The 24,820-nt window shown below is 37.3% G+C and overlaps 1 protein-coding gene across 14 annotated transcripts in view; it reads left to right on the top strand.

Annotated features, from left to right (window-relative positions):
• The window catches only part of Gdap2 (ganglioside induced differentiation associated protein 2), a 184,686-nt gene extending 161,013 nt beyond the window's left edge, over window positions 1-23,673 (top strand). For all 14 annotated transcript variants that reach the window (XM_067776441.1, XM_067776448.1, XM_067776442.1 and 11 more), the window contains 5 exons: window positions 13,175-13,328; window positions 15,285-15,424; window positions 15,527-15,581; window positions 15,651-15,794; window positions 21,219-23,673. In XM_067776441.1, the coding sequence (XP_067632542.1) occupies window positions 13,175-13,328; window positions 15,285-15,424; window positions 15,527-15,581; window positions 15,651-15,794; window positions 21,219-21,263 (538 nt within the window). In that variant the 3' untranslated portion in view covers window positions 21,264-23,673. The remainder of the gene's footprint in view (window positions 1-13,174; window positions 13,329-15,284; window positions 15,425-15,526; window positions 15,582-15,650; window positions 15,795-21,218) is intronic.
• The last annotated feature ends 1,147 nt before the right edge of the window (window positions 23,674-24,820 follow it).

The raw sequence follows: 24,820 nt of genomic DNA, 5'->3' as shown, positions 1-24,820 counted from the left end.
TGCTTCCGAGTTAATTCTTGGCGCATCTATATAATTTAAACTTTACAAGGACCGTGGATAAAAGTTTAAAAATGTAGACCAAAATTTGCAGACGTTTGTGTTCGATACATTGACCTCAATAGTCTTCGTTTCCGGACTTATGATATAAGAGCTTATTATGGAAGACCGCCTTCAGTTTTCAGACAAGTTCGACTAACCTCAACGTTAGGATAGTAGAACACCCGGTAATTTGTTCGACTGTCTTGAGAAAGCTTTTGCTTCATCACTTTGAGTGTTCTTGCGAAAGACAAAGCCTAACCTGGTTAAAAAATGTGCCTACGTATTCACATTTGTAACAGGAGCCGTCACGTGTAGGTCATATTTAAACATGGTTGATAGGCTATATCCAATGTGATTCACTCCAAGGGACTAGTTTGGGATAGGACCGCTAACTTTAGGTAGCTAAGCGTGGGGCAGTTGAGGGCGAGCAGTTTAATGTGAGTTATAAGGGAGTAATTTGATGTGCTTGTAGGCGTATGAGTCGTGGCACAGTGGATGACGTACCCGACTCAAACATTTGGGGTTGCGGGTTCAAAGCCCACTGCAACCAAGCATTTTTTTAAATTTATTATTTTATAAATTATTAGTACTGTAGTGGACTGTATTTTATGTTCATTTGGTTTATGGTGTATTTAAAAACACGGGACGATGCAAAGCATCGGTACACCTTTATTTATTTAATTTGGGGCGAGCATAGGGAACTCTGAGGTTTCGCTCTAATGAGCCACCTCATCTTCTATTTGAAGACCCCTTTCAAAATGTGATGTGGAGGCGAGAACTGGGCTCTGAGGTATTGGCACCCCATCTTCTACTCGAAGAACCCCAATTTTAAATTAAAAACTAAAACTATGTCTTAAGAATATTTCATAAGCCGGATGAGAATTTCAGCGCTTATGAAACAAACGAAAGAAAAAAACTCATAGTTTAAGTCGCTTAAACCTTAGGAAATATCAAACCGGGAGACTTGGGTGTTGAAGGATGAAGTGTAAAAGTTAAAATTTGCATTTCATAGTTAAGCAAAGTAATTTAAGTGATAAGCAAGTAATTTTTCAAACCCTTCTCATACGTGTATATGGAACTTAAGTATGAGCTTAGAATCATTTCAAAGGAGAATTTAAATCACTGGAGCCTATTAAAGGATTTTGCATCACTTATTTCGCTTATTCTTTTAGCCAATCGGGATATAACATTCGGCAACTTGCTTCGGGTAACTTGCTTTTTAGCAACTTAAGGACAATTTGAAAATATGTTTGACTTGGGAGATTTTATTTAAATTCATTGTACTTTATTAATTTTTTGAAAAAATTATGTGAAGTGAGCATTTAAATTTATTATATAACTTTTCTTTTAGTGTTTTGTTTTAATAACTTGGCGAATTCGGTGATACGAAATCCGTGTTAATCTGGCATTGAAATCGCCTGTTTTCTCAAATAACTTTTGAACGGTTAAAAAGTGTTAAATTTCGCAATTGGATTTTTGTAACTGGCAGTGATACGCATCCGTTGATACCCCTTTCGACCATATCGGACCAATTTTCGAAATGAACAATAAATGGCCTAGACAATCTCAAAAGAGTAGAAAATATAGTAACGCGCCGAACGCCGCCGCCGCGCCGATATTTTTGACATTCGGCGGCGGTGGCGGCGTTTATCGGCGGCGTATATCTCTAATTTACAACAGCTTTGCATTTATGCATAACACTCAAACTATGAGTCATCGCTAGCTAAAGAAAAGCGTACCATATACATATCGCCGCTGCACTAACGAAAACAGTTATGTGTTTTTTGTCAAAATTTTTTTATTGTATATTTCATTATCACTATATACAGCCCATATTTCTTCATATGCCGTTTTTTTTATATCTCTTAGTTTAGAAGTAACCGAAAACCGCTATGTGCTCACAGTCCTAGAAGTACTCTAAAAAAGGGTTATGTACTTAGGTTAGGTTAGGTTAGGTAGTAGTGGCTGCCCCATGGGCACACAGAGGCCAGTATCAGTTGGCCCGTTGTGGTACCACAGGAAGACACCATTAGCCCTCCTCTTAGAACCATTTCAAGGACTTAATAGAAGCTAGCAAGACCCTTATATCATGCTCCCAGACCTGGCGGAGATCGCTCAGGAAGGGAGCTCCCACACAGCGCTGTCTGGGGCAACTTAACGCCGTGCAGTTGCAGATGAGGTGCATCACCGTTTCCTCTACCTCGTCTTCTTTGCAACTTCTGCAGCATCGTAGCTTTTCCGCATGCGTTCCTATGAGGCAGTGCCCAGTCAGTATTCCAGGATTGCTTTGATGTTCTACATCCCGGGGTTAGTAGCCATCTATCGTTGGCTTGACTGTAGGTATACTCTTTTAGCATTCGCTTGCAAGTGGTAAAAGGCATACTTAGGCGTTTTTTGTCTGGAAGAATCTGTCTGGTCGTACCCTGCCTAGCAAGTTCGTCTGTAGCGCAGTTTCCCTCTATGTCCCTGTGTCTCGGGAACCACGTGAGGTGGATACTGTTCTGTTGGGCCATCTCCTGAAGAGATCGGCGACAGTTTAGTGTCAATTCAGAGTTGAATGAATAGGAACCAAGGGATTTTATTGCCGCTTGGCTATCGCTGAAAATAAAGATTTTCTTACGGATATTCTGGTTATGTACTTACTTTCTTATAATTTTTTTACTCGCTGGCGAAAGTGCTTTGATTTCAATGTAAAAAATAATTACAAATCATCTTGCTTCCCAAGGCCGCTGGTTTTATGAGCCGGAACAACTTGAGATTTTTCCCGACCAAGGGCTGTTATTTCAGTGTAACCCCATTTAATTTGTTGCGTCCCTCCCACAAATTGTCATCCTCATAGCAGATCCTTGCAGCGGGACTGCGCCATATTCTCCTACTCCGGGAGGGTATCGAACCCAATCCGGGACCTGCACCTGACCCCGGTCCAGATAAATGGTCTTGCTGCGTTTGCCGAAAAAGAATATTTTGAGGATGGTCACACTCTTGTCAGTGTGTCACATGCAATGGATGGTTGCAGCGGACAGGATCTTCTGGGCTAGACCCCAAAACCCGAAGTCCTCGTAACTTTTATAAATCTTTTGTGGCTCCTTGCTGTTTACGCCCTAGGGCGTCCCGTAGTCTGCGTCTTAGCGCCCCCACTACCTTCTAGCTGCCCCGCTGCTCAGCAAGCCACAAAAACACAGAATTCTGCAGTTAAACTGTAATGGGTTAACTGGGAAAATCACGGAGATGATAATTGATTTCATGAAGCGGCATAACATCCGCATTGCAGCAAACCAAGTCACCAAACACACAGCAAGGTCTGCTCTGCCGACCTGCTCTGGGCATAACGTCCACAGCAAATTATGCGAGAGCGCAAATGGAGGCGGTCTCATGTTAATCACGGATATTTAGATCGTAGAAATCTCTATATGAGCTTGGAAATCACACATATTTAAGGGTCATATATATCAGTAAAATTTAGCAACACGAGAGAATATTCCAAACCGATGTTGCAGTATACATTTTATCTTATGTTCACTTTTTGGAAGCTAATCGCACTATATCCCACACAACCCATTATTGAAATAAAAGGAGTATCATCATTTCTTCCTCATTTTAAGAGCAAGAGACCTAAAATTGTACGATATGCTTACATATGTAGCATCCATTGTTTCTGCAAAATGTTATATACATATATCCCATAAAACCGGTTTTTCGAATACAAGGTTTTCGCCATTTCTTAATGTTTTTGACAGCCAGAGGCTTGAAATTTTACCCCATACTTACAGATGTAACGTACGTTATTGTCTATAAAAGTCGTCAAGATCGGTCAAATATATAATGTATATTGCATACAGCTGATTTTTTAGATTATATGAACCAAATTTCATCTTATTATTGTTCAGCTCCTCTCATAAGAGGTATGAGGCCTTACTTGTTGGGCTCGTTAAGTTGCCTCGATATATTTTCGCAATGGTGACTCAAAATTTGTACACATGTTGATATTTGCACATGTTCTGACTCATTTCTAAAATATATATAAATAGATAAATATACATATATACATATTAATTGCATAAAAGCTGCCACAATGCACATCACTCTGTATATTATCTGCTGCACGCTACGTCCTTCATACACAAATTTATGTACATACATATGTTTATTGGACTGGGTCGATTTATTAACCGATATCACGTCATCGATTTTTCGATAGGAAAAAAAGTTCCACTACGCATATCCAAAAAAATAAATTTCGAGCTTGCGAAATTTTAGTTTTATACCTTTCATGATCATGAAATGGTATATTAACTTTGGTCCGATGTTGGTAACGTTGAGAAATATACAAGATAGACTCACCATTAAGTATACCGAATTGAGCAGGGCGACGAACTGAGTTGATATAGCCATGTCCGTCTGTCCGTCCGTCTGTCTGTTTGAACGCAAACTAGTCCCTCAAATTTTGAGATATCTCAATGAAATTTGGCACAAGGATGTATTTTTGTATTATATTAGACATTTGTCGGATCCGATAGGATCGGACCACTATAACATACGTCCAGATAAGACGATTTTGGTCATTCCTGCCGCAATTTAGGATGTATAAACGTGAAACTCGGTGATATATATTCTAATATATCATAGAAGATATCCTGAAAAAATCACTTTGATCGGAGCTATATATAGTTATATCACATACAACCGATCGTTCAGATAGAAAGATTTTTTGCCATTTCTCCCTTAATTTAGAAAGTATAAACGTGAAACTCGGTGATATATATTTTAATATATCATAGACGATTTTCTGTAAAAATCACTTTGATCGGAGCTATATATAGTATATATCCCAAACAACCGAACGTTCAGATAGAAAGTTTTTGGCAAATTCTCCCTTAATTTAACATACATATATAAAAACGTTAAACTTGGTGATATTTATTCTAATATATCATAGAAGATTTCATGACAAAAACATTTCTATAGGAGCTATATATAATATATATCCCATACAACCGATTGTTCAGATAGAAATATATTTAGCCATTTCTCCCTTAATTTCCAATATAAAAGCATTAAGCTTGGTGATATTTATTCTAATATATCATAGAAGATTTCCTGAAAAAATCACTTTGATCGGAGCTATAAGTATATAGTATATACCTATCCCATACAACCGATCGTACAGGTAGAAATATTTTTGGTCATTTCTCCCTTAGTTTCCAATATAAAAACTTGAAACTTGGTGATATTTATTCTAATATACCATAGAGGATTTTCTGTAAAAATCATTTCGATCGCAGCTATATATAATATATATCCCATACAACCGATCGTTCAGATAAGGGGGTTTTTGCCATTTTTTATTTTATATTTATCTTAAAAATCGTTTAAATATGTACATATGTTCACTATATATTTCTTATCTTATACATCCCATTATTTGGGGATTACGAACGGGATAAGATTATTATTCAGTCCCATTCATGAAAGGTACGAAGTCCCGTCCTTACTTGTTTTTTTTTTTTCCTTTTTTTGACTTTGTTTTTTAAGGTTTTTACCTACCTAAAAAATATTTCATTTGATTGTAAAATTTTCATGTATACCCTGTCCATATGAAATTTTTTTTAGTAGGTCATGAAAAAAACCTTAAAAATCAAAGTAGAAAAAAGTCAAAAAAATTTAATTTCGCCGGCGGGAAGTTACACGAAAATCGATCGCAAGATTCCCCCCGTTTTTAAGGGATTTGCAGTTATCTCGACTAGCGTGCCACCTAGCGGAACTTTGTTTTCTATAAGTTGTATTGTCACCAGGCCTCTAAGTGCCAATTTTCAAGTCTCTAGGTAACCGGGAAGTTAGTTAAAATTGATTGAAAGATTCCCAAATTAAAATTTGTTTTCTTACTATCTCGATCCGCGTGCCACCTAGCGAATTTTTTTCATCAAATGTTGCATTGTCACCGGGTTCTGACCCACGGCCCAAGCTTCAAGTCTCTAGCTCACCGGCAAGTTACTCAAAAATCGATCGCAAGGTACCCCTCGTGTTTCAGGGATTTGTAGTTATCTCAAATAGCGCGCCATCTAGCGGAACTTTGTCTTCTATAAATTATATTGTCACCGGGTCTCGAACTATGTGCTAAGTTACATGTCTCTAGGTAACCGGGAAGTTAGTTAAAAATGGATTTAAAGATTCCAAAATTAAAATTAATTTTCCTAATATCTCGATCCAGGCGCCACCGAGCGGAATTTTTTGATAAAATATTGCATTGTCATCGGGTGCTGACTTGCGACTCAAGTTTCATATCTCCAGCTCACCGGGAAGTTACTCAAAAATCGATTGCAAGATTCGCCCTCGGTTTTCAAGGAATTGTAGTTATCTCACTTAGCGCGCCACCTAGCGGAAGTTTGTTTTCTATAAGTTGTATTGTCACCAAGTCTCGAACTGTGTGCCAAGATTCAAGTCTCTAGGTCACCGGGAAGTTAGTTACAAATGGATTGAAAGATTCCCAAATCAAAACTAATTTTCTTAGTGGAATTTTTTTGATAAAATATTGCATTGTTACTGGGTTCTGACTTACGGCTCAAATTTCAAAAGTTACTTAAAAATCGATCGCAAGATTCCCTGCGTTTTTCGTTTATCTCGATTCGTCTGCCACCTGGCGGCATTTTGTTTTCCACGAATTGTAGTGCCATCGACTCGCAAACTATGTGCTAAGTTTCAAGTCTCTGGATCACCGAGAAGTTAGATAAAAGTCGATCCCAAAATTTCCATTTTAAAATTAATTTTCTGTATATCTCGATCCGTGCGCCACCTAGCGGATTTTTTTCACTTGCATCGTAATATCTCCCAGATCTGAACTATGTTCTAAGTATCAAGTGTCTAGCTCAACGGGAAGTTCCCGAAAAAGAATTTTTCGTGGGTCAAAAATTACTATGGAAATGAGGGGACAAACATGTAAGGGACTTAATATAAAGGTAATAATAAAATATAAAAAACTGAAATATTTATACTCCCGTCCATAGCAAAAAAGGCATTAAAAATCACTTACTGCCTTTTAAGAGTTTTAATGCCAGAAAATGCCGGTGATTACAATTTATTATTAACTAAGCAAATATTCATTTAAAATTCACAGATAAAGATAGAACAAAGTTTTGAATTTCATACTTACATGAAAAATATTAAATTTCCCAAATAAAAATTCAATTTTTTCCGAATTCACTTTTTAGAGTTTACTGTAGTAAAAATACAGTATAGGTTACGGATGTGGCGAAAAGCCAAAAACCAATTCGTTTGCTATGGCACGGTTATGGCTAGAGCTTTATGGTATAGCGGCATTGGCTAATTACATTGGTTTCCATAAGGTTGGTTGGATCCGTTGATAAGTATAGATATGGACATGGCCAGTATATCAGGGTCTTGAGAATCGAAGAAACAGTATTTATTCAAAATCATCGTGCAAAATCACGACGCTTACTCGAATTGCAGTTAATTTGAAATTGGGTGAAAAAAAATTTTGAGACAAAAGATTTGCACATTTGCTATCACTAACCAAGCCTAATTTAAAAGCCAGAAGGCAGTGACCAGTCAGAATACCCGCCATGAGTCTACAGTACTTTTTATGATAGGAATAACTTTGTTAGTCTAACGTCCGCGACAGTTTGCAGCCACGCGCTTGGCTTCATACCTTTCCCGCTTGGTAGAAAATGTGCAGCTCTGGCCTTCTCTTAATCTTGCCTAATCTAATTGGGACGTCTACGGATCAAGCTTCGAATGATGCGCTCTTTTTAGCTAGTTCATCCGCTTTTTCAATCCCATCTATTCCCATATGCCTGGAACCCAATAGTAGTAGTAGTAGTGATTTATTTATTTTCTTTCAACTAGTAATTACAAAAGTAAAGCAAAATGAATTAAATCTATAAATATATAAAAATAAATAAAGATTCCAGAAAATAACAATAAATGTTGTGTGTCTTAATATGACTTATAACTAAACAACTCATTTAGGAAAATCGTTGACAATAAGTTCTCTATACTTAAGGCAATTTCTTATATAAACAAAGAGTGAGTTATAGTTATAACCCTTAAAGATATTTACCACCTTCTGCAGATCTAAAACTTTCTCACCAAAACAATTAAACCGTATGTCTTTATATATAGGGCATATCCCAATGAAATGATGGGTGTCTTCAGCTACACATAAATTGCACATAGAACAGTTTTTGGAAAAAACATTTTTAAAACATCGAACAAGCCACCCCTTGCTCGACAAATCAGACTTATGGCGTACGCAGAATACTCATCGTTAAAATAGGTAGAGTACATAGGGAGCAAGTCGGAGTAAAGATCATGTGATGACTGAAAAGAACTATCGGCATAGTCTGCAAACTCTTTTTGAATTAATTTCTCTAGTAAAATTAGTATGCTTATATTGAGCTATGTGGAAGAAAAGTTAGACAGAGGCACCATGTCGACACTTTCATAAACGTATCTGCACTTTTTGACCCAGTATGACCCCTGTCTCACTGTCTCTTCTGCTACAACTCGGGGATGTCTATTTGCTGCCAAACTTAAACAGCGCGTAATATAAAGCATGTGAATGCGTAAGGTGTGACTGAATAGCGACGATAAACCTGATTCAAGGTGTAACATATAGTTTGGTGTATTAGTTGGTAAAAAAATTAACTTTTTTAAAAAGAAGCGAAGAAGTTTTTCTACGCATTCAAACTTATCAACACCCCAGACTTGCGCACCATAAAACGTAATGGACCTACATGCTGCCTCGAAATTTTTCATCTTATTTGAGATACAAATGCGAGGGTTATTTATGTATTTTGACCAGGTAGCATTTAGCGCTGTTTTAACCTCAGCTAGTTTTGCCTCGACGTGCTTTGTAAAAGATAGTTTGTAATTCAAGAGAACTCCCAGATACTTGTACTCATTTACAATCTCAATAACATCGCTACCATAAGACCAACGAAAAGAAGGACACCTGCTACATTTCCTGAACACTAATATTTTAGATTTGGTCAGGTTAACTCTCAAACCCCACTGCATACTATACTCGTAAAGCTCATTTATCATTTTCTGTAAGACAGTGGCAGAGTCTGCTAAAAGAATGATACCCAATATATGGAGCCAGTTGCTACAGTTCAATCAAGGACGGAGTCATAGCCGATGTTACTAATCCCGAAAGGATGAAGATGATAGACTCACCCTTGTTTCATTTCCAGCGATTTCGATACTAAAAAGTGAAACTGACAGTTACCTGTTTCACTCGATTTGCGCGACATTTCATGTCAGCCATCTTTTTGGCGGTGATTAATACAGGGAATCAATGCACACGAATTCTAAAGTAAGACGAATCACTTAGATGAATTTTTAAATAATTGGCATAATTAACCAGCCATTGATTGAATTTACGTTGACTTCAGAGTGAAATACCTACCACACCAATCAGTCTCCAAACATCCCTTGGCGATATTTTTAACTTTTTAAATTATATACTGCTTTTTTGAAAAACTAAGCCTCACCTCAGCGAAAATAAATCTTGCCAGTGACCTTCCCAAAATGCAAAGCCGCTGCTGATGTTATGAATATGTATGAAAATATGTATGTATAGTACATAGATATGTATGGATTTGACTTTAATTTTTATTGTAAATAAATTTATATGCATTAACTTTGTTGAATGTTTCCTTTGTTGTCAGTATCTTTATGCAGTACAGGTGGGCATACATTTTGTTTTTAGGGGGAAACTGCGTCGGCGCTTCTGGATTTCCTAGGCATTAGTGATAAGCATCCCAACAGTGGCACAGTGACAAATCTGTTTTGTGCGTAGTACGAAAAAGACAAACCCCAGCGGATTAGGAAGCTTAGAATATATCCTCTGAAGGTATGTCTGTCGTTAGAGGTGATCAAAATACCCAAATGATTCAAGGGGCTGCCAGCGCAATTTATAGCTACTCCAACCCAATTTTCAACCTCACCTACACGAGGCAAATCCTGTTCCTTTAGTAGCCGAGGCTCTGGCGCCCCTAAGTACCATTGAACTAGGGGGTGGGTGGAGGGATAGCCTGGAAGGTTCAATGTGGTCATATTAAATCGTTCCCGCGATGGGCGACTTGATAACACTCCCCGCTACAACAGCAACAACAAACTGGGTTAATGGCTACTGGCCAAAAGTTCTTACTACATTTTTTTCTTTTAAAAACTCTTATTTTACCTTGTAATTTATAAATTATTTATATAACAAGCACGTGTACATATTTGAGATTTGCTTGATATTTAAGACAATTTCGCTGAAAATTTTAAAAATCATTGTATTTAAGATAAAGTTTATTTGTATTTCTGTCGCTTATCATAAACCATGAAAGTTTTAAAATTTACAAGACAGAAGCTCAAACAAACTGTTTATCTAATAAACATAATATTTGAAGAAAAGATAAGTACAAAAAAGAGCTACTTTAATGACTAACATTATTTAAAATTTTTATTTGCGCAAAAGACTTGCCACTCAGAACATTTTTTTTAATCTACCTGAGAAAGGGAGTTGCCAGTGATTTGAAACTTCAGTGCACTACCAGGTACCTGAGAGTTGTAAATTAAAGCTGGACGGTGGGCAGTGAGGAATCCTTTGGGTCTCTAATGGACTCTCATATTGCGAATGTCTCAGTTGCGTGGAAATCTACTTCCCAAATAGCTATTGCCATCCTCAGAAAATTGCAATCCACCGCTACGGGCTGGATGGAATAATTCCTGCGCAGCTGCAGAGATCTTTGGAATTTCGTTACAGCTGGCTGGTTGCCGTTTATGCCAACTACCTGCGCCTAGGCTATCTTCCCAAGTCTTGGAATATGATCAAAGTCACCATCATTCCAAAGGAATGGCAAAGCTCTCATTTTTTTACCAAATACTATAGACAAATCAGCCTATCCTCGTAACTTCTAAAAATGCTGGGACACCGAACTGTTAAAGAGTTGCCTCGAGAGCAATGAATTTGTGCAGGGTGCCTTTCTTGACAAGCTTTCAAAAATGTCCCACTATCATTAACTGAAGGGGCCCTCCCAACAATGGGAGTCGTATCGACTCTGGTAGTTCAGGGGTAACATGTAGTGGCGGAGTTGGGAGGAAGCGAATGTTCAGAAAAGGTAAGAAACAGCATGCCACAAGGGGCGCCCTTTCTTCCCCGCTTTGGGTCTACCGGCATCAGGCCCTCGAAGGAAGGAGCTGCCATGTGGTGACTTATGGCGATGACCTGGCAGGTCTTATCAGTATTTAATTTCTGAATATACTGAGGGACATTCTACAGCCTATGTAACCAGGTGGTTCAAATCATGCGAATTTGTTGGAGCTCGTTTTGTTTGCGCGAAGGTAAAAAATTCCCCCTTCTTACAACACCAACACTCACACTAAACGCAATGCTCAATCTGTACCCGGTTGAAATATGCGACTTCGTGACACGGGCATACGTTTGTGAATTATAGGCATTCGGCATTCGCTCCTGTTTCGACATTAATCACTCATAGTCCCTTAGGAGAGGAGTCGAGTGTGGAGTTCATATGGAACGGGCCTTTTGTGAACGTGTTCAAGGATGGATCCAAGCTGGATGGAAGCATTGGGGGTTAAGTATTGTACCACGAGCACACTTTTAACCGAAAATTTAGGCTGCATAATCACTGCAGCGTCTTCCAGGCGGATGTGGCCGCTATGAAGGATGTGGTAGGCTGCCATCCGAGACTGTAATTTTTACGGAATTTATCATCTATTCTGATAGTCAGGCGGCAGGGACGTATTCGACTGTTCGGAGGAAACTTCCAGGATTGATGTGCGCCTTATTCGTAGCTTTTCGTTGCCACTCAGCGATTTGCTAAAAATTGGTAGCCAATTTCACAGTTTGAGCGTGTAGCAAAACAACGAACCAACATAAAAGTGTATAAGTGAGCTTTTCTTAACTGGAAAGGTGCCACCAAATTTAACCTTTCAGGTCGATATACATGTTTTCGTTATTGATATTAGAGAAAAATTGCAAAGTTTACAAACGGCAATGGTTACTATGACATGATGCTGAATTTCACTTTATCAGCTTCCTTTTCGGGAGCTGAGTATTGAACTCCAAATATCCTACATTCATACTTTATAGTAGTGTAAAGACGGATGCCTTTAACCACTCAGCCATATGAATGGCCCCCTGCTCGCTTTGCAATTGGTCTCTAAGTATTGCCTTTTTGTTGCTATTCCTTTATTCACCATTTAGGTGCATACGAATTCTATATGCTTTTTAATCATATTTGCGTGGAATAATTATAGGCGCGCTCAAGAGCTTGGTATCATTGGATTTATAGTAGTGCTTTTTTTATAAGCAGTACTTCCGTTCAATAACAAAAACATTTGTATAAAACAATATGAGCATGTTTCGCTAATTAAATACAGATATACATGTTTTCTTTATAAAAAGAGCATTGAGTTGTTCCTTTCGGAATTAGCAGCAAGTCTATGTGACATAAGCACCCATCATAAATCTTATTTAGGATTTCATGTGCGTGTTTACAGACCTCAATTTACTTTGCATAGCTAAATATGTCCAAAGTACTACAAAAATGCTAATTGTGATAATTAAATGCTCCAATGGCATACATTCAGCTACTTTTTACATAAACATACATATATACCTATGTAATACATAGTATGTATGCCTTCGTCACACTCTCCACTAATTTACAATATCATTTTTCTGTCTTAGGTTCCTCCTTTCGTACAAATAACTTCCTAATATGATTAGCATCGAGTTGTAAATGCTTGTAATGCTCAGTTGTTTCAACAGAGATATTCACCGGAGAATTTATTACGTTCTAACGAATATACTCGTATATACAAATTAGTAGTGTAGAGAAACAAGCAAGCGAATCTTGCCAACTGTATTTACGAGTACCTACATAAATTTTTTTATTATTGGAAAAAATATTCTTAATTATTACATCTTATTTTAAGGGACTACAATTTATACGTCGCAGCTTTCTCCGTGATATCATGGTTTGGCCTTATCACGAAACAAATATTCATCTAATTTTTAAGGAACACTCTATGTATACTTTTTAATCATTCTTTCGATCAATGAATTATTTTGCAAGTCCTTTTCCCTCTCTTTTTCTATCGATAGGTATGAACGGCTTTTGCATCGTGCTCAAATCGAGGATCTATCAGAAGTCTCTGGCATTGGTTGTCTGTACCAGAGTGGTGTCGATCGTTTAGGTCGGCCAGTTGTAGTATTTTGTGGCAAATGGTTCCCAGCACATAATATCGATCTAGAAAAGGTAAGTCGAGTGGCGTGACAAGAAAACATATTGCCAATCTCGTGGAAGATTGGCAAATTTCATTATTCGCACGAAAGACTAGAACATTTAGTTATTTGCGTGAAAGAAAGATTTCGCAATCTTGTGTGGAAGACTAGAACATGTCATAATCTAAAGTGAAAGACTAGCGTGTTTTGAATTCTTCGAAGTTTTAAATTATTGTCTGAAATGCCTATAAATTATGCTTGGTCAGTAATAGGAAGGAAACGATCGAGCACGTTTTGTGCTTGTGCTCTGCGCTTGCCAGGCTAAGACTCCAGCTATAAGTAATGATACAGCTGTCAGATCTAAAAGCAACAAGTGGCTTAGGTCTTAGAAAGCTTCAAGTATTTGCCAACAGAACGGAGTTAGATAATAACATAGGTCCTGGTTTTGATAGGGTTTTTCAGTTTGGTCGTTAAACAAACGCCTAGTGCGCAGTGGTAGGGCTTGGTATCAACCCTTACAAGATGGCTATTGTCCCCTTAGCCAGGAGAAGAACACTATACGATATGAGGCAGATAGCAATGGATGCAGTACGATTGGAGCATATGGCCGAAGTGAAATACTTGAGAGTCGCTTTACACTTCAACACACTGTGGAGAAAGCATGTCAAGAACATCATATCAAAGGCAATGAGTGTAATAATGGTGTGCAGACGCATTGGGCGAAAATCTTGGAGATGTAGCCCAAGGACGCTAAGGTGGATGTACACGATGATAGTAAGATCGATCATAGTGTATGGAGCAGTTGCGTGACACTAAGAGCAACTCACTCACCAAGCTCAGACACATGGCATTTGTCCGCGTTACAGGAGCCATGCACAGCCAGGCTGGTAAACATTGCTAAACTGGGCTCTGCCAGAGACAAAGTGATACAGTCTCGGTATGTAGCTATAATGAAAGAACAAATCCCACTCGTCCAGCTTACTAGAGGTGACACCAGGAATCATATTGGGTTGAAAACGTCCTTTACTATAAAGCTAGGTAAATGGTTACGTTGCAAACTTCCAAGCTAGAAACGTTCCACCGGAAACACACTCTCATATGAGACACAGATAGCGCGAAGACACCAGAGGGCATCGAAGTGGTGATTTACGGCCCCAGTAATACGATACCCATACCACTCCAATTTATTCTGAGCATTTTTCAGGGCAAGGCTGTCGCCATAAGCCGGTGTGCAGAGATCAACCTGCAACGAGGCTGGATTAGATCATCACCAGTCCTTGAGTGCATGGAGTGATTGAATCGTAGTAACACGATAGGCTGGCTTTTGTATCAGCGAACGGAGGGTGGATGGATAAGAAACGAACGGGTAGACCAGGAAGGCACCGGCCAAAATACCTACCGAGTCCGTCAAGGCGATATGATCTCACACAATAAGGGAAGAATTCAGGCAGTGGGGGTCACGCCTCTCGTGGAATACCAGAACTCTGGCAGGCAAAGGTACCGATAGTAGGTTATAACACATAGCGATATAAAGCCATGATAAGCATTTCACAATTCAGCATTAGAATTTTAACAGGCATACATACAGGTCAGGACCAAGTAGCCACATGCACAAACTAGGACTATGGTAAATAGCCTCTGTCGTTTATACGACAGCGAGAATGATAGTGCAGAATACTTTCTTTTCGAGTTTGATGCTGTCCCGAGAAAAAGACTAAGGATCCTTATATCGCTTGAAATAGGAAGTAAACACATACACTCTATAAAGCCGAGCATTTACCTGTATTTCCTCAGAGAGCTTGGCTTGCATGAGGTGCCGTGAACAAAATGAGGGTACAATAGACCTATAGGTCTCAATGCATTACATCACAACGATCTATCTATTTATGCATGCAATGAAGGAAATGTGCTAGACTTCGTTGGGAAGGGCATAAATACCCGTAATAATTTCGTTTAATATTTATTTATCGTTCTGCATTTTATTTTATAGGCACTTTTATATTTAATTAAACTTTTGGATCCCATCGTTAAAGGCGATTATGTAATTGCGTACTTCCACACATTGACTTCAACAAATAATTATCCATCACTGAATTGGTTGCGTGAAGTTTACAGTGTATTACCATATAAGTAAGTCTACTTTGATATCTTTTTTTCAAATCTTTCATGTTTATCTTAGTACGACCTTTTTTCAATATTTTAACCTGTATTTCGTCTCTTTTGTTATTTCAGATATAAGAAAAACTTAAAGGCCTTCTACATTGTACACCCAACATTCTGGACCAAGGTGCGTTACTTCCCATGAAATGAATGTGTTCATAAAAAAAATATTTCATATTTAATTCTTATCGAATAGATGATGACCTGGTGGTTCACGACATTCATGGCGCCAGCTATCAAAGCTAAGGTACACTCACTTCCCGGTGTCGAACATTTATACTCGGCCATCACCAAGGATCAATTAGAAATACCTGCGTATATCACCGAATACGATATGACGGTAAGTGGGTGATGAAATATGCGACGCTTTTCTGATGACCTGATAACACTGAAAAGGCATCAGATTAGGGCTTTCAGCAATAATGTACTACTTCACAAAATATCAAGCCATAAAGGAGCAAGAGACTTAAGTTTTGAAATAGAAATAGAAATACTAAGTAAAGTTCAAAGCCTTACGATAAACCGAAGTCATTGAGACACCATTTTAAACATAGGCTCCAATTTGTATACATTTTATAACTTTATTCATTGTTCACGGAATCAGCTTGCTTAATATCACGCATTAGGGTCTATCTAGCGTACTGTGCAAAAGACTGAAGCCTAAAGGCAACGAACTGAATAGACCTTATCAGTGCGGCTTCAGACCTGTAAAACCTACTATTGACTTGATCTTTACGATGAGCTGATACTGGAAAAGACTCACGATAAGAGAAGACAAGACTCGGCACTCATCATATTTTTGCCGACTTCAAAGCAGCTTTCGTAGCGCGAAAAGAAATGGCTTTTATTATGCTATGTCTGAACTTAAGCTCCCTGAAAACTTACTAAGTCACTGCCAAATGACGTTTAGCGACAATACCAGCACTGTAAGAAATGGGAAGGAATAAACGCGCCGTGAGTTCTGCCTTCCTTGATTTAGATAAAAAGACTAAAAAGTGGATCTTGCTGTAAATGAGGACACAACGAAGTTCTTCCTGTCATTCAAAGAACCCTCGCCTTAGCAGACACGTCTCTTTTGATGGATATAAATTCGAGACTGTGAAGGACTTCGTCTATCTGGGAACCAGCATTAACAGCAAAAACAATATCAGCCTAGAAACCAAACGGAGAGTAAGTCTTGCCAACAAATATTACTTTGGACTGAGTAGGCAATTGTAAAGTAAAGTCCTCTCTCGAAGAACAAAAGTCACGCTCTACAAGTCGCTCATCATACCTGTTCTCATTTATGAATCAGAATCATGGACGGTCTCGAGACAGTATGAAATGACTTTTATCGTGTCGACAGTGCGAGAGAATATATTCTATGGAATATTTATCGTCCGTCGTGGAGTATCGAAAGAGGTGTAATAATCAGCTGTATGTGCTTCGCGCACATATGAAGATAGTGCAGCGAAAGTCTTCGATGGTAGGTCATGTTATGCGAATGGGAGAAGACGCTTCGGCCGAGAAAGTATTTAAATCAACACCGCAGTTTAGACGCAGAATAAGGCGGAGACATCCACTGAGTTGAGGGATTTGGAAGAATTGATATCGCTTGGTGCTCCCAATTGGCTTCAGTTATCGCGAAACGACAAAAATCGCTTAGGCCGTAAAGCTCCAATTAATGATGATGACGATGATATAGCATGGGCGATATCTAACATCCTTTGGTGGAAAATGAGATGATTGCATGTGGTAGAGTGCATGTTGAAGCCAAGTTTCGTTAGGGTTTAACGCAACTGTGCTAAGTCTTATTTACAAGGGCTTTTCTGGAGTAAATTATTCTTTAAAAATATTCTCCAAAAATCATTGAGGGTGTCTAAATAAAATAAAGCTTTAGTTAGAGGATAATAAGGTGGCTTGGTCAATGCAAGTGGGATTTTTTTAGACCTAGTGCTCTCTTGAAAAAAACGATTAACTTAATTTTAATCACTTCCAAGCGCATGTGCTCAACCTATTTTTTTAGAACCGTCCACTGAATGCTACTTACCTATTTGCCTTGCACGGACTGATTTATAGCGTCGGCAAGATTAATATTGACATCGTCGCCAATCGAGAAACGCGAGTAGTATCTTAATTTTTAACACTTTCATTCCACGTTTAAAGCCACATAGGAAATGTATTAACCTTACCTTGTAGGCGAGACTAACAATCAGTTTTTCCCAATTTTCGTTCTTTGCACTAATATATCTATAAAGTTAATGCATTAACGGGTTATAAATATGTAGCCAATTTACGATGGCTAAAACTTTAAGCAACTTTAAAAAAAAAAAGGTGGACGTGGTTATTAATGAGTTTTCTTCAAACAATTCTGTAAAATAAAAAGTGATACCAACGGTCTCTCATTAACGGCTTGCAAAACTTTTAAATTTGCTTATACTAAATGTGAGCGAGCCACGCCCATTTTCCGAAATTGTTCGAAATTTTAAAATTTTTGTACTTTACTTAATTCCTTACTTAATTGGCGCTTATACTGTTTTCACACAGACGGCTTATTGAATAATAAAGGCAGTTTTCTACATTAAGACGCTTATTGAGCTCAATCTTCCCTACAAAATTCGAATCTATAATTATTTATTAGTAGCTAATCGAATGCCTAATGAAGTCAAAAGCACAATGCAACTCTGTTGGGAGCGTTCAATTTCTTAGTTTTTGGTGTGTTCAGTGCTTAAAAATGTCATTTGTCAAAGTAAATGTCATTGTCTGCATGGCGGAATGATACAAGGTGGCCGCATCGAACAGCTGATTATAACCTTTTTTTATTTGATTTGATACATCAACTTCCGGCGCAGTACGATTTTGACATTTGTCCATCGAATTTACAAAAACAAAGTACATGGAATTCTTATTTAAGTATGTAGGTATGTCACCATGCTTCCACCTTGTATCGTTCCGCCATGATTGTCTGTCATATAGCATTGTCATTTTATTTCCTTGACCTTCATACTAATCGAGCAGTTACTTCTGTGTGAAAGCAAAAAATTTACGATTTCATTAGAAGGTGAAATGAGATCATTAAGTTTCTGTGTGAAAACAGTATTAACCCTTTAAACGGTTATGGCCGTCCAACAAGGCACGCCAGTCGCTCCTTCTCTCTGCCAACCGGCGCCAATTGGTCACACCAAGGGAGTTCAAATCGTTTTCTACCTTGTCCTTCCACTGGAGTGGGGCCGCCATCTACCTCTGCTTCCATAGGCGGGTTCCAATAGAAACGCTTTCTTGGCTGGAGCGTCATCTTTTATTCGCATAACATGACCTAGCCAGCGCAGCCGCTGCGTTTTAATTCGCTGGACTATGTTGATGTCTGCGTATAGCTCGTACATCTCATCGTTAAATCCTCTTCGGTACTCGCCATCGCCAACGCCTAGAGGTCCATAAATCTTTCGAAGAACATTTCTCTCGAACACTCCCAGAACCATTTCATCTGATGTTGTCATGGTCCATGCTTCTGCTCCATATAGCAGGGCGGAAACGATAAGTGACTTGTAGAGTATGATTCGCGTTTGCCGAGAGAGGACTTTACTTTTCAAATGCCTACCTAGTCCAAAGTAGCATTTATTGGCAAGAGGGATTCTTCGCTGGATTTCAGAGCTGATGTTGTTGCTAGTGTTGATGTTGTTTCCCAAATTAACGAAGTCTTTTACTATTTCGAAATTATGGCTGCCAACAGTAGCGTGGTTGGCAAGGCGCATATGCGCAGACTCTTTGCTCGATGATAGCAGGTACTTTGTTTTGTCCTCATTCACAGTCAAATCCATCTTGACCGCTTCTTTTTCCAGTTTGGGTGTTTAGGCCAATGATACCAAAGTCATCAGCATATGCCAGTAATTGTACGCTTTTATAGAATATTGTTCTAGAGCGGTTAAGTTCTGCAGCTAGTATAATGTTCTCCAGCATCAAATTAAAGAAATCGCACGATAGGGGGGGTCACCCTGTCTGAAACCTCGTTTAGTTTCGAACGGAGAGGAGCTGATGTGTTACTCAACGTCATTTTATACAGCCATATAAGTTTTGCGGGGAAACCAAATTCAGACATAGCGGCATATAGACAACTCCTTTTCGTGCTGTCGAAGCCCTTTAAAATCGACGAAGAGGTGATGTGTGTCAATTCTTTTTTTTTTTTTTTAATTTCTACACTAAAATTTAGTTATACACCGCAAGGGTATTGCATTTTTGGTTACTATTTGACTTTGGAAATATATTTCTTTAAATGGGCGTGGTTGCTAACCGATTTTGGTGATTTACCAAGGACAACCTCTATGCAATACCTTCAATAGCTTTTGATATACGAAAAGCGAAGCTTTAAAATTTTCTTCTTCACATTTTCCAAAATTTTACCAACTTTCTCTTTTTCGTCATAACTCAACACATATATCAAGTTTCATCACTTTGTCTTTGATAATGCATTATCGCATTTTTTCCATTATATGAAATTTCCATTTCCATTTTTCTTTAACTTTCGATTTTAACTTTCACAAAGTATATATATAAAAGTAAGCGTAACCTCCGCACCAAATGTTAATACCTTCAAAGGTTTAGGATTTACGGCTTGAAAATTTTTCAAATCTACACTTTAAAATTTTTTTGTTTTTGTGATAGTCATCTTGCACATCAAGCTTCATCACTTTATCGATCTTCGGTAATTAATTACTGCTTTTTTAATTTTTCGAAATTTTTGATATCGGAAAAGTGGGCGTGGTTATCATTCTGGGTCAAGGTAAGCCAGTGTACCAACTTTAGGGAAGATATTTAAATTTTCGCTCAAGTTATACTGTTAATGAAGGGACGAACAAACGGATATGGCTCAATCAAAATGACTTATTTTGTTTTGTTGATTTTCCGACAGGGTGGATAAATGATGTATATTGGAACGATTTTCCGTCATACCTTGTCAAATTTGGATTTGAGGCAAACCGGTTTCGGCGTTGTGCCAGCATCAGTGTCGATTTTCGTTCTGATCTGTTGTTGTCGTTTGTCCTGTAGTTATAGTTCGTAGATACATGAGCGGGTATTGTCAAAATTGATGCTTGTGTATATTTAGTTATGTGTATGTGCTGTATGTTCATTCAGATCCGAGGGTGGTTTTTACTGATCTATTTGTGTGGCTGACTGTAAATCCGTAATTTTAGTCGATTGACCTTCTTTGTGGGTTTATTGTTTTGGTGCGTTAATTGTTTTGTGTTTATTTGTTGTTAGTGTTTGTCTGTTGTACTGTGTGATTACTTTGTTTCTTGTAAACAAGTTTTAAAGGTTCGAATATTGTGTCAGAAATTGTGTTTATCTGTTCGTTTATTATTCTACCTTCGAATGTTTTCTGTTTGTAGATTTCCATGTTTTCGAGTACGTTGAGACGTCGGCCTTTTGCTTGTATGTAAAGAACCCTAACTCAATCAAAATCTTTTTCGATCCTGATAATTTTGATATAAGAAAGTCTTTATTAACTGTCTCGATTCCTTTATGCCATTACGTACTTTCCGTATCCAACTAAAGTTATAATACCGTTGTACACGATGGGTATAAAAATGGAGGATAAATAGACGAGAATGGTAATGAGAGAAAAAAGTAGAAGCGTGGCTTACTTTTTCAATGTAAGCAAAACAATTTACAGGACAAAGTCTGCAGGGTACACTAGTAGCTTATAAACAATAATAACATAACATAATAAACATTACATTTATGTATCTAGTATTTACTTTATACTAACAAAATGTTTTCTCTCTTACAGATCAACGGTCTACATTATTTTACACCAATGCCGACTCCATCATAGATATCAATTGTAGCGATTTAGTGCGATTCATGTTCCAAATCTAAAGCATAGTAATATTAACAACAACAATAAGCGCTTACGTGTCGAGAAAAATCATATAGATATGTAGAAGAGAGTAGAAAAAAACCCATTGTGACTAGCAATCCGATAAAAAGCTGAATGTTGTACCTATTCACATAAATTGTTACAAAGAAACATACATACAGACATACATTCGTGCTAATTAAAAATTACTACTAATAAACTATACAATTAATACACAAATACATATGTTTTGTCAATGAAATTATATAACAAAAAAATATTTATACAAATAAGTTTATTAAATTACAAACACATAAACATGCATATATACACACATACATACACTTATATAGTTTAAAAACAAATAATACAAAATGAAGTAATTACAAATTAAAGCGTGTACTCGTAATATTGCAAAATTAATGCAATATTGAAGCGAATCAACTATTGTTAAAAATTGTTATTTTGTGCGCAAACATTTGAAATTATTGATTAGAAATTAGATTTTGAAAAAAAAAACAACCATTAAGAAATAATTAAAATTGGACTTAGTAACTGAAACGTACAGTAGTTATATAGCGCAGCTAGATAAAGAAAATGAGCTATTTATAAGCTGTTGTTGTAAATCCTTGAAAAAAAAATTTATATTTATTATGTAAGCAGTTAACAGTGAAATAAAAATTAAAAAAAGAAAACAAATACAAATAAAAAAACCAGCAAATGTTCTTATGATGAGAATAGTTAATAACAGCAATTCGGTTGATTGGGAACGATGTAAAATAAATTGAACTTTGCAATAAATGCACTTTTTTACAATAAAAGCCACAAGCTAAAGTACTAACTAAGCTAGCGCATTGAAAATTCGAAACCAATACATTTACAGCAGTGGAAATTTGTATTAAATTTCGCCAAATAAACTTTTCTTTTTTTACGCAAAAACTTTTTATCGGAATTTCTCTGAATGTTTGTGGATATGCAGTTTTGTAGCGCAATGAATTTTAATCTCACACAGTAAAAGTTATACAAGCGATAGTATAGTGCTTTCATTTTCCTCCACACAAAGTGTGAAACATTTATTTTATGGAAGAAGATCTAAAGCACCCTTCTTTTCAAGCAAATTCAAAAATCAATGTGAGTTTTGAGAGACTTTTAAATTGTACTTTATGAAACAAAAGGGTTTCATTCTCTATTACGAAGCTAACGTTCGGTTTGCCTCAAAGACGTATCGCTAATATTTTTGCACTATATTAAACAATGGCAATATATCATTTGATACTTGCTTTCACCTTCCTGTTTGACATAAAGTAAGAAACGTAAAGGCCGAACGAAAATTATTGAAAATACTATTGCTAACGAAATCGCTTAGAGATGAATCGTTCGTCTGAGCTATGGTTGTTGTTGTTGTTGTTGTTGTTGTTGTTGTTGTAGCGATAAGGTTACTCCCAGAAGGCCTTGGGGAGTGTTATCGATGTGATGGTCCTTTGCCGGTTACATATCCGATACGCTGCGGTAGCACAGCTCCATTAAGGTGCTAGCCACATTAAGCCTTCAGGCCATCCCTCCCTCCCTCCCCACTCCCAAGTTCCATTAGGAGCTTTGGGGTCGCCAGAGCCTCGTCTGTTAGTTAAACGGCATTCGCCGCTCGAAGGTGAGGTTGGCAATTGGGTTTGGAGAAGCTATATATTGCGCTGGCAACCTGAAAAGATTGCACTACACAACGCCTTGAAGCTGGCATTTTAGTCGCCTCTTACAACAGGCATACCTACCACGGGTATATTCTAACCCCCTAACCCGCTAGGGGTTCTGAGCTATCGTTCGCAATACAGAATGAAGCCATAAACTTGATTGCGCTGCATAGTCAAACAAATTCAGAGAACTTAAAATAAAAAGATCGAAATCTTGACCAAACTTTCTCAAGCCTTTTCGAAAACGTTTTCGTGATTGGTTTGTATCATGATGAAATGAATATTCAGGTGCTCTCATCCCGTTGACATTATCCCTTATTCAGACAAGTTCGGCATGCATATTTTAGAGGGTTGTCTATCATACAGAACTGCTTTTGAGTTCTTCTACAATCGTAGTAGATTTTACTATACGTTTAGAAATACTATAACTATATATCAGCCGCTACTAGAATTGTTAAGCCAAAAAGAACGTAACTTTGTATTTCCTAACTGAATTTAGATAAAATTTTGCAGGAAACTAATTTCTTTGAAGAATTTGTACGAAAAATTAAGCAATCCAAATTTATTACTTTTTAAATACACGTAAATACTGGCAAATAGAGCTGCCGAAAAAGTGAGGTTATGTTGTTGATATCACCTTTATTATTACATCATGGGTTTGTATAGTCTCAGTAACAAAATTCGAGAAGCTTCTCTTAAAACTTGAAAAATGAAGAGGAAAAAACTTAATAACTTAATTGATGAAATTTGTTAAAAATTGCCACCGCTTTTTGTCTATTCGATGCTGTAGTCGATAAGCAAAAGTTGTTTAGTAAAGTATTCGATTATTACTAATCAACTACTGGTTTGCTTTCGATTAGTGAAAGATTCGACTATTGGAATCGTATTTTTTTTTTTTTTTTTTGGCATTTAAATGAGTTCTGCTATTTGTAAGTTGTGGAGTTATTTGTAAGCCATATGCAGCTACGTCCACTGTTATGAAAAAAAAATTTTATTTCTGAAATCGTCAGAATTCTAATGACGACACTAAATCGATTATGATGAAATTGAATGCCAGCTAGTCAATTTTGATTCAATGCAAATTTACTACTCGACTAATCGGAAAGTAACAGAGTGTGGCGTCCTCTTTATTTTGTCTATAAAAACTAAAATTTAAGTTAAAATCATACTTTTGGTCAAATTTTTTTTTTTTGACATGATCAATATTATCTTTTAAATGTTTCAGACCTATTGACTTCTGGATTTGCAGAATCTTCATGGGTGAATACCGAATAGTTTTCCGTTGCTCTGCCAAGCTCTTGGGGGTATCTCTGTTCTAATGATTTACATTAACGACAGTAGCAACAAAGCAAAATCTGTCAAATTATTTTTACACATGTTCTTATGAGGGTCGAGGGTCGTTATTTTCGGCGCGATAGAGCAGCACGGCATATAGGTCGGAGCTAATTTAAAAAATTTTTCAAAAATGTATCAGTTTAACTCCTCAGGTCAGGTTAACTGTGAGCTAAAAACTAACTTGCCGTTCTGCAATGGGCATTAATTATGAATGCCCGAATAAATTTAAGCCTATTTTTGGTAAGCGACAGAAATTAATGTCCTTTTTAATTTGTCAATAAAAACCAAAATAGAAGTATATAACTGTTAGCAAAAGGTTTTAATATTTTATTTGTATGTTTTCTTAACATAATTAATATTTTTTCTAAATTATCGCCACTATTTGTTAAAATTTATATTTGTGACTTCAGCGTTCAAAGTAATCAAGTAGTCAATGCTTGGCTACGGTTGTCGTGAAGTTTTGCTTTATTTTGGCTGTGGCAGTGATGCCAGATAAACTCTGTGAAATTACCC

This window comes from Eurosta solidaginis, chromosome 3, assembly GCF_040869045.1.
Source record: "Eurosta solidaginis isolate ZX-2024a chromosome 3, ASM4086904v1, whole genome shotgun sequence".
NCBI lineage: Eukaryota > Metazoa > Arthropoda > Insecta > Diptera > Tephritidae > Eurosta > Eurosta solidaginis.
This window is presented reverse-complemented; position numbering and strand designations above follow the sequence as displayed.